The sequence below is a fragment of the Erpetoichthys calabaricus genome, chromosome 1, assembly GCF_900747795.2.
Source record: "Erpetoichthys calabaricus chromosome 1, fErpCal1.3, whole genome shotgun sequence".
In the NCBI taxonomy this organism is placed as follows: Eukaryota; Metazoa; Chordata; class Cladistia; order Polypteriformes; family Polypteridae; genus Erpetoichthys; species Erpetoichthys calabaricus.
In genome coordinates, this window is record NC_041394.2 from 332,853,448 (window position 1) to 332,864,849 (window position 11,402).

The 11,402-nt window shown below is 39.0% G+C and overlaps 1 protein-coding gene across 1 annotated transcript in view; it reads left to right on the forward strand.

The window, feature by feature from the left end:
• The window catches only part of LOC114666175 (zinc finger protein 721-like), a 48,039-nt gene extending 36,956 nt beyond the window's left edge, over positions 1 to 11,083 (forward strand). Inside the window, exons 5-7 of the mRNA XM_051932664.1 lie at positions 4,063 to 4,507; positions 7,763 to 10,421; positions 10,694 to 11,083. Coding sequence (XP_051788624.1) covers positions 4,063 to 4,507; positions 7,763 to 9,237 — 1,920 coding nt within the window. The 3' untranslated portion in view covers positions 9,238 to 10,421; positions 10,694 to 11,083. The remainder of the gene's footprint in view (positions 1 to 4,062; positions 4,508 to 7,762; positions 10,422 to 10,693) is intronic.
• Positions 11,084 to 11,402: the final 319 nt, after the last annotated feature.

The window sequence follows — 11,402 nt, forward strand, 5'->3', positions numbered from 1 at the left end:
CATAATTTTAAGGAAAACATTTCATTTGTGCTCTTTTACAAAAGGAATCCCCAGCTTACCAAAGCACAAAGCTTCAGTTCTGTAATAATAGAGTTGACTCTCTGTTTTATACTGGTGACGAAGATGTAGGAGATGGTCAGGTCTTGAAGTCTACAGTGGGCTTATGAAGTAAAGTACATAATTGACCTTCTGCTAGTTTAGCAATTCCTAATATTGAAAGATATTATCTAATAGTGACAGGTCATCATTGTTGTCATTGCTTTAGCAGCCTGTTTTCCAGGTTTCCTCTGGCCCCTCAGATTGTTTTCCTCAAGTCTCTACAGTCTTGGGTATCCTTTGGGATGAGTCATATTTTTTTTTTTGTTGTTATCATCTGACTGTATTTCATGTAATCTTAATAGAGACGAGTATTAATAAAATATCCCACCGGGTAACTGATCCAATGTTCAAATGCTGTTGGGCTTTCAGAATTACAACTTGTAATGCCAAATGTTGACTCTACATTTTGTTCACGTGCATTTATTTCTGTTTGCAGGTTTGAAATGGAGATTTTTTAATCTGTGTGAGCAGGAGTATGACTAGCAGGGAACAGATGAGGAGATCTATGCACACACATTGCAGGTAATGTTGGCTTTCAAGGCGGTCATTATTTTAGAACTTGACGTCTTAATGAATATGTAAAATCTTCTGTTGCTTCTATGTAAAATCTTCAAAATGTAGTTTGAAGGCATATTTGTAATCTAATGGAAAAAGTGCACTGTGCAAAGAGTAAAGCTCTTCTATTTTGGAATAAAATGCTTGCACTTCTGCACAGACTTTGAATTTTAAAACCCCCAGATTAATTAAAATAATAACCAGCCAACTAACCGACATCTAAGCGCTGTTAGTTACAGCCTTAATATCTTCTTTGTCTTTTAGCCGCTCCCATTAGGGGTTGCCACAGTGGATCATCTTCTTCCATATCTTTTTATCCTCTTCATCTTGCTTTGTTACACCCATCACCTGCATGTCCTCTCTCACCACATCCATAAATCTTCTCTTAGGCCTTCTTCTTTTCCTCTTCCCTGGCAGCTCTATCCTTAGCATCCTTCTCCCAATATACCCAGCATCTCTCCTCTGTACATGTCCAAACAAACACAATCTCGCCTCTCTGACTTTGTCTCCCAACCGTCCCACCTGAGCTGACCCTCTAATGTGCTCCTTTCTAATCCTGTCCATCCTCGTCACACCCAGTACAAATCTTAACATCTTTAACTCTGCTACCTCCAGCTCTGTCTCCTGATTTCTGGTCAGTGCCACCGCCTCCAACCCATATAACATAGCTGGTCTCACTACCGTCCTGTAGACGTTCCCTTTCACTCTTGCTGATAACCGTCTGTATGAATATTAATATTAATGAATATGTAAAATAAGTGTCCTAAATAAAGACTTCCCACATGTAAAGAGAGAGAGAGTTGTGTTTAGCAAATCAGTAGATATTCTTGTGTGCAGAATTAAATGAAGCCTTTTTAGTCAGTGACTTGTGTTGCTTCCTTTAGCAGCAGTAACTTCACACAGATGGATTCTATCACAAATTGCCAATCTCTGATGTGTGAATTCTTTGTTCACTCTTCATCACAAAAGTCAACTCTAGCTCTCTGAGATTTGAAGGGGGTCCTGCTTAAACAGCGCCCCTAGGTCCTGCCATATCATTTCAGTAGGTTTTGGATCAGGGCTTTGGTTTGGCCATTCCAGAGCACTGAACCTGGTCTTCCTATTACATACTGTAGTGGATTTACTTGAGTTTGTAGTGTCCTTGTCTTGTTGACATGTCCACTGTGTGTCCAGCTCGAGTTCTCACACTGATGGTCTGACATTCTTCTCAAGAAGTCCTTGATATTTTGAATATTTTCATGTTTCCATCAATGATATGAAGGTGCCCAGGGCCATAGTAAGAAAAACAGCCCCTACAAGGACACTGCCAACCCCATGCTTATTAATTGAAGGTATTGTTGGCAGTGGACTGTGTTAGTTAGCTCTTTGTTAAATATTTGCACTGTTGTTGTGCCTAGATAGGTCAATTTTGGATTCACCTGTTCAGACTTGCATATCTCTTCAAACTTTTCTTGGTGGTCTCTGCTAGATAGGTCAGTTTTGGATTCACCTGTCCAGACCTGCATATTTCTTCAAACTTTTCTTGGTGGTCTCTGGCTGACTTCAGATGGGCATATTTGTTCGTAGTTGACATAAGAGGTTTCTTCCTGCCTGGTGACCTTTCTATTGATGGCATTTCTTGTCAGGGGTCGTCTTCTGCTTGATTTAAGCACTGCAGCCCCTGTGTGCTTTATGAGGGACAATAATGAGCCCATGAACCTATAAATAAGATTATCAGGGCTGTGTCTAGTAGCTATAATTGATTAACTTAACATGCATTAAAGGAACATGAATGAAATCATCTTTTTTTAAAAAATTGATGCTTTACAAGTGTGATTGCAAACAGTCAAATGCATACTTTATTGTAGAAGAGCAGATGGTCTGTCATTTACTTGGCTTTTGATTCAGCATTCCATGAGTGGCTTGTTTGCAAAGTGCTAGAGGCAGACATGGGCAAAATTGGCTTGAGCAGAGGAAACCGTTTTTTAAGGTGTGGTTTACATAAAAGGTGGGGAACCACAGTAATCAATGTGAGATCCTCTTTTTTTAATGATTTGGCAGAAAATTTGATTAACAAATCAATTGGCGTTACTTGACATTCGTAAAGCCATTTACTGCAATCCATCTTTGTGTTTAGGTGACCAGATCTGATCCTGGCAACATTGGACTCCGCTTTGGACAAGACACTGGCCTCATAGGACGCCCACTCTCACAAAGTCAAGTGTGCCCAGTCTGCACATCTTTGGGTATGTAACATATCATTTTGAAGTCAGCAAAATGGATTTGGGCAAAATTCAAATTTGTTCTGATATTAGGTTAAGGAAGTTACAGAATACATGTGTAAATGAGGAGGTCGTCAGTGGAATGGTGAGGATGCAAGGAGTAGAGTTGGCGAAGTTGAATAAGTTTAAATACTTGGGATCAAGAGTACATAGTAGCAGGGATTGTGGAAGAATGGTGAAAAAGAGTACAGGCAAGGTGAAATGGGTGGAGAAGGGTAGCAGGAGTGTTTTGTGACAAGACGGGTATCCGCAAGAGTGAAGGGGAAGGTCTGCATGATGTTAATGAGACCAGCTATGTTATATGGGTTAGAGACGATGGTACTGACCAGAAAGCAGGAGACAGAGCTGGAGATGTCAGAGTTAAAGATGCTAAGATTTGCATTGGGTTTGACGAGGATGGACAGGATTAGAAATGAGAACATTAGAGGGTCCGCTCAGGTTGGACGGTTGGGAGACAAAGTCAGAGAGGCGAGATTGTGTTGGTTTGGACGTGCAGAGGAGAGATGCGGAGTATATTGAGAAAAGGACGCTAAGGATAGAACTATTAGGCAAGAGAAAAAGAGGAAGGCCTAAGAGAAGATTTATGGATGTGGTGAGAGAGGACATGCAGGTGATGGGCGTAACAGAACAAGATGCAGAGGACAGAAAGATATGGAAGAAGATGATCTGCTGTGGCAACCCCTAACGGGAGCAGCCGAAAGAAAAAGATTAGGTAAAGGAAGTTAAATGTAAAGTCTTGTGCAGGCAGTAATTTTAAATATATAGTAGCTTGTTAAAAAATGAGGGGTCAAAATCTATAAAATTAATCTTTTGAGTGACACTCGAGGACCCTAGGGAACTCTTTGCGGTCCTCCACTAGCAAGTGAAAAGTAGTAATTCTTCTTCTTCTTTCGGCTGCTCCCATTAGAGGCTGCCACAGCAGATCATCTTCTTCCATAAGTGTAAAGTAGTAATTAAGAAACCTAAAAGGATTTTAGGTCATATGGCACACATTTTGCCCCTTATTGTAATAGTTATATAAAAACCCTGGAAACATAGCAGTTATCTTCATTCATGAATAGTTAGCAGTGGGCAATGAGCTGAGAGAATAGGTTGAAGGTGTTGATTGAAGTGAGTTCATTGCTTTTTGGCGCAGTTATAAATACATTTCCTGTTCTGTCCACAGAGGATAAAAAGAAGTTACCATTTACAGTACAAGATGTTCACGAGTAACATGGAGAAAAGACATGGGAACATTAAGGAAGAGGAGTGTGGGTGGGTATTTGTGCAGCATCAGCAGGAGGGCACCAGTATTAAAAAGGAGGAGGAAGAGGATTGTGAATGGATGCCAATAAGCTATCAAGAAGACTATGAGCCAACATCTGATAAAACTGAGCTGGAGAAAAATAACATAGTGAACTGCGTGGATGAAGAAAACCTTAAATCGGAGTTCCAGCATGTGTTTCCATATGATGAAAAGGTAACTGGAAAAAGCCTCCGGTCAAGCAGTCACTGCTCTCCACAGCATCACTCTGTCCATATCAAGTCTGAATCAGTGGAGTCTGATGTGAAGAAGAATGAGAAAGCATCTTGTTCAAGACTTTTGGGAGAAGGTACGTGGTTAATGAAGTGTCAGACTGGGGGCTGAGATTATACACCAGAGGGGAGGCTCTTGGTCTTTTTTTGTACTTGTACTATCATCTGTCAATTTACAACTGCAAATTTAAGGATTATTATAACCCATAACATAGTTACACAATTTTAATTAAAGAAGTAATATATCCAACAATATTTATTACTTTGATTTCCCCTGAAAACTAAGTGAATGAAGTGGATTTAGTGTGGCCTCATTGGGAATATTAATTTAGTAAAAGCACACAAAGGAGGTCGCTGCTGCACGGAAATATCTTAACAGCAACAATTACGATTAAGATAGGACAGAGTTTTGGTAAAAATGCTCTCCAAATTTTAGAAGAAGAAAGTCTGCACACACTGTCACCACAACTATTATTTACAAGTGAGTCTTCAGGCTGCAAATACAAGATGCTGTTTTTAATATAATGTGAGATTTGATGTTGCTTTTGACAAATGACATGATAATGGGCCTTTAGTTGGCATACAAGATCATGTTAAGGATATGCATTAAGTTGACATCAGGCACACTAAGTGCACAGTGAAAAAAGAAAATGAGTGCTGAGCCACATCCCAAATGTGTACCTCTTATTTGATGTTCAGAAAGCACTTGATCCTGTGTACAGGATAAAATTTCTCTTGCAGTATAAATTTTGAAAAAAAAGTTTTACCAGTATGCTAAAAATTAGTGGAAAGCCTGTTCATACATATAAACAGATTCAATCACCAAATGTGCAAATCTCTGCATGCAAAAGTGTTGTTATGGGTGTTTTTCTATATTTTTTGTTGGCTTATAGTAAAGAATTGGGACAAAATACTTGTCCATTCTGTGTTTTTACTTTCTTGTATACAAAGTATAGGGAAAGTATTGGAATCGTCCAAAAATTCGATTTTGATGAATCTCGATGTTTTACACCTCCCCGAGTCCGAAAATACCATTTTTGGAATTATGTCTTGTGTGTTTGTGTGTGTGTGTATGTAAACACGATAACTTGAGTATGCTTTCACTTAGGTCAACCAAATATTACATACACGTATTAGGTACAAAACATAGATTTCTATCAACTCTTGAGCAATTTCTGCTAACTGGGAGTGGTACTTTACCTGAAACGTTTTCCCCAAAAATATTAAAAATTTGATTATTTCACATCATATTATGGTAAAACGCCACATTTTAAGCATTTTTGTACCTTGAGGAATCTAATGCAACAAGAACATTTTTTAGACGTTGAAAATTATTTTGTATAAGTGACTTAAAGGTAATGTGTTCGTGTTAGGATGAGTATATTAACTTTGTAGCAAAAGTGAGCCTTACCTCAGAGTGATGTATAGTTCAACCTAATTCATAAGTAGATGCTACATAAAGCATTTACACTACCAGTCCAACATTTTAGAACAACTCAGTTTTTTTCAGTTTGTATTGAAATGCACACAGTTTGATATCTTAATGTTTCATGAAATCAAAGCACAGAACAAATAAACAATGGCAAATAAAAAAATAATAAGTTAAGGAATCATTAAGTGTACAAAATGTCATTCAAAACTTTGACTCATCAAAGTAGCTCCTTTTTGCTGATCTAACAGCCAAACTGTGTTAGCCCTTTTTGATTCAGAATGCCAGTCACTCTGTGCAAGTCACCAACTCTGCCTTCCAGCAAAAGAACCCCAGACAGCTGGTGACAGTTGGTGTCACACACTGAGGAACCATCCTGTCACCATCTCGACGGCATACAAACACCCTGTGTGATGAAAAGAAAGATCTCGAATTTAGATTCATCAGTACATAAGACTTTCTTCCAGTCCACAGCTGGTATTTCAAGGCCCCAATTTTGTCCTTTAAGGAATGGCTTTCTTCCTGCCACTCACCCTGTCAAACCTGCAGCACAGAGTCTCCTCTTCACAGTAGAAACAGATTTGCTTTTTTTAAACACTATTAAGCCGTGCTTGAAGCTCTTGTGCTGTGAGGCTTCCTATCACACGAGTTGGTGACCCTAAGAATCTTGTCTTCTGATTGGGCTGTGACTTTGGATCTGCTAGATCTCTTCTAATCAGAGTTTCTTCCAGTTTCCAATTGCCTTTGGATTGTGTAGGACACCACGATGCTCACTGGCACTCTGATATTTTTTTGCAGTTTCTCTAAATGAAAGGCTTATACTTCTAAGGTTAATAATGCTCTCTCATTTCATTTATTAATAGCTTTTTACATGCCATTATCACTGGAATATTGTTCAAGTAGTACATCAGAGGGTGTAGAAACACAGTCTCCTCCAACTCTGCTTTAAGACAGACAGAGGATTTTAAGTAATCATCAGAAGCTGGGACACTTGTTTGCTTCAACTTGCAAGGCTTAATTTACTTGAACTGCTGCAGAACATCTCTAGGTTGTAACTTGTTAGTTGTTCCCTGACAGAGGCCCTTTTGTAATATTCAGATATTTTCTTTTTTCAGTTTTGCTAACCTAAACTTTACATTTAAACCTCCATGGCCATTTACTGCTTACCTTTTCACCATTTTAGGCCATTCATCACATTTCAACTGATTAAATTTGAAGAAAACTTGAAAAACTGAGGTGTTCTAAAACTTTAGACCAATAGTGTATTAATTTACTATATACAGTATATTATGAGAATTAACTTCAAAGTTCTAATGTTTGAATCTATTACCTTGTGATTCCTTTTGAATGACAGGATTCTGTTATCTGCCATGCCCTCCTTAATGTCTCTGATAAATAAAAAACTGAGAAAATGTGTTTTTGCTCCGCCTAACTTTCCTATGAAATGGAGTCATCCCAATGCACATTTCTCACTGTTGTCAGGAAAGCTATGGTTAATCAGTCAATGTCTTCCAGGAGACACTAAGTGACATAACTAATTTTCGAAGAAAGGAGAGGCTCTCCTAAAGTGCTATCCAATTATACTCCTAGTTATGGCAGCTGTGCTCAAGTTACTTATCCGTTTAACTTCTTGAACTAATAAAAGATTTTAAGAAGCTTCATCCAGCATGTCCTGCAACAATGAAAATGGAAGTATGCATTTTAAGAATAACGACAAATGAATTTGTACTTGGTGACAATTCTAGAAGTTAATATAAAAAGTAAAATGAACTATGAGAGTTGGCCATTCTGTTATAAGTAAGTTTTATTTCATTAGGGAGTCTATTCAAAATTAAATTATTCCTCCTCTTTTGAGCTCTCTATTTTGATGACTAAAAACTGTATGTTTTGTATGTTTCCCCAGACTTGCAAGAAAGTGGTACCTTCTCCTTATCTTCATTTCCTCAGACCTCTCTTCAGTGTGGAAAACAGCAGACACAAGAAAAAGAAAATAGGAAGATATCGCCATCTAGATCAGAGATTTTGACACCAACCGCTGTGCATGGTCATTCACTGCCTGTTGTGAAACTAACAAGAATACATGAAATAAACACAGGACAACAGATGCACAATACAAATACAGCTGTTTCATCTGTCTGCCAAGGGCAGAAGTTTAAACGGAAATACAATACAAAAAAGAAGACTTATTGCTGTTCTGAATGTGGGAAACAATTTTCTAAGAGTAGCTATCTTTATATTCATACAAGAATTCACACTGGAGAGAAGCCGTATTGCTGTCCCGAATGTGGGAAAAGGTTCTCTACTAGTAGTAATTTTCATAAACACAAACAAATTCACACTGGAGAGAAGCCATATTCCTGTTCTGAATGTGGTAAACGATTCCTGCAAATTGGCCATCTTCAGAGACACAAAAGAATTCACACTGGTGAGAAGCCATATTGCTGTTCTGAATGCCCCAAGCGGTTCTTCACGAGTAGTGATCTTCAGAAACACACAGGAATCCACACGGGAGACACTCCATATTGTTGTTCAGAATGTGGGAAACGATTCTTGCAGCACAGCAAACTTCAAACTCACGTAAGAATTCACACGGGAGAGAAGCCATATTGCTGCTCTGAATGTGGCCGGCGATTTTTGCAAATGGGTCATCTTCAGACTCATACAAAAATTCACACCGGGGAGAAACCATATTGTTGTTGTGAATGTGGGAAGCGATACTCCACCAATAGTCGCCTTCAAATACACACACGTGCTCACACTGGAGAGAAGCCATACTGCTGTTCTGAGTGTGGCAAGCGATTCTTTCGCAGTAGCCATCTTCGAACTCATACAAGAATTCACACCGGAGAAAAGCCATATTCCTGTTCTGAATGTGGCAAACGATTCTTACAACTGACCCATCTTCAGACCCACACAAGAATTCACACTGGAGAGAAGCCATATTGCTGTACTGAATGTGGCAAAGGATTTGTTGACCGTGGTGACCTTCAGAAACATATAAGGATTCACACTGGCGAGAAGCCATACAGCTGTACTGAATGTGGCAAGCGATTTGCCATCAGTAGTCAACTTCAGATTCATTCCAGAATTCACACTGGAGAGAAGCCATACTGCTGTTCTGAATGTGGGAAACAGTTTTCACGCAGTAGCCATCTTCAGATTCACACAAGAATTCACACTGGAGAGAAGCCATACAGCTGTTCCGAGTGTGGCAAACGGTTCACTACCACTGGTGGTCTCCGTGTCCATAGAAGAAGTCATACTGGAGAAAAGCCGTATCACTGTTCTGAATGTGGCAAACAGTTTTCTACCACTAGCAATCTTCACAAACATACCAAAATATGTAGTGGGAAATCTACTGACAGTGGAACAAAATAACCAATTGTGCCCGCTGTTTATTTTTTTTATCAGCACAAGTTATCAAAAGCAACTTCCAGGCCTACCTTGATGTTCTGTTAATTACCATAATGTATGAGCTGCAAAAAGACTCATTACTATAGAAAATGTACAGTTGAAGTCAGAAATGTATATACACTTAGGCTGAATTCTTTAAAACTCACTTTATCAAACCTTCACAGATTTTATACAATCAAACTATAAATTTGCAATATCATTTAACACATGCAGAGCAAAAGTAATTGTTTTCCAACCATGTTCACAGACCTCCGAGTATATCTCGTTTGATTAACCATATCACCGTTCCAGTAGGTCACAACTTTGTTGATATTTGGTAGGATTGCCTTTAAATTGTTTAACTCGAGCCAAACATGTTGGGTTGCCTTCCACAAGCTTCTTACAATAAGTTGCTGGAATGTTGGCCCATTTCTTCAAACAGAGCTGTTGTCTAATACCTTGACCTTGTTGTCGTTAAGCCATTTTACCAGAACTTTGTAGGTCTGCTTGGGGTCATTGTCCATTTGGAAGGCACATTTGTGACTGAGCTTCATCTTCCTCGCTGAGCTCTTTCAGATGTTGCTGCAGTACATCTCTGTCATTTTCCTTCCTCATTGTACCATCTGAGGTCCCTCCTGCAGCATAGCACCCCTACAACATGATGCTCCCACTGCCATGCTTGATGGTTGGGATGGTGTTCTTTGGCTTGCAAGCCTCACCCTTTTTCTTCCAAACATAATGACGGTCATTATGGTCAAACAGTTCATTCTTGGATTCATCAGACCAGAGGACATTTCTCCAGAAGGTAAGATCTTTGTCTCCATGTCTGTCTTTTATAGCGGCTTTGATGCAGTGACTTTACTTCCTTGATGAGCAGCCTTTCAGGTTATGTCAAGATAGGATTGGTTTTACTTTGGATAGAGATACTTGTCTACCTGTTTCCTCCGGCATCTCCACAAGGTTCTTTTCTGTTGTTCTGGGATTGACTTGCACTTTTCCCACCAAACTGCCGTTCTTCTCTAGGAGACAGAATGCACCTCCTTCTTGAGTGATATGACGATTGTGTACTCCCAAGGTGTTTATACTTGTGTATTATTGTTTGTATAGATTAACGTGGAGCCATCAGGTAGTTTCGAAATTGATCCCAAAGATTAACAAGATTCGTGGAGGTCCACAATTTTTTTTCAGTGGTCTTGACTGATTTCTGTTGATTTTCCCATTATGTCAAGCAGAGAGGCGGTGAGTTTGATGTTAGGCCTTAACATACATCCACATGCTGACTCCACTTAGGCTAACTGGCTAGCAGAAGCTAATTGCTTAAAGACCTGTCATCATTTTCTGGAATTTTCCAAGCAGTTTAAAGGCACAGTTAAGAAAGAATATGTAAACTTGTGACCCACTGGAATTGTGTTATAGACATTAAAATGTGAAATACTCTGAGGTCTGTGAACCTTGTTGGAAAAAGTTACTTTTGCCCCACACAAAGTAGATGTCTTAAACGATATGCCAGCTTTCTCATTTGTTAGTATAAAATCTGTGGAGGGGTTATAAAGTGAATTTTAAAGAATTCACCCTAAGTGTATGGAAACGTGTGTAGATACTGCACAGGACCCTTGCAGTAAATATAATATTCTGTACATGTGACAATAATGACCCAATACACCTATATAATAAGAAATAAGAGTATCATGGCAGATGAGTGAGGTTCATACCTGTCATGATGTTAACAATGTGACTAGCTGAGCCCTAGTTTCTTAATAAAGCTTAAAGGACAACAGAGAAGAAGTTGATAAACTCTCAGTAGTTAAGAATATACTGGCTACTTTGCAAATTGTAGTAAAATGTAAAAGGCTCAAACCAAACACCTCACCACAACTGGATAACAGTGTCTGCTTGAGCTGCTTGCCAGCTGGCTAAATGAATGAGAAGTCTGTTTTTGAACCATCATCACTGTTTTAAGGCCGTTATTCACCTTCACCTCCTCCTCTTCCGATGTCATTAACACCCATGAAAAAGCATACAAACATTCTCATTTCTACTGTATTAAAAGACCCTTTCTCATTCAGAAAAACAACTGCAAAATCTACCAAGTGTGCATGAAAATAAATAAATAAATACAAGGGGCATCGTTTACATTTTGAAGGCAACCC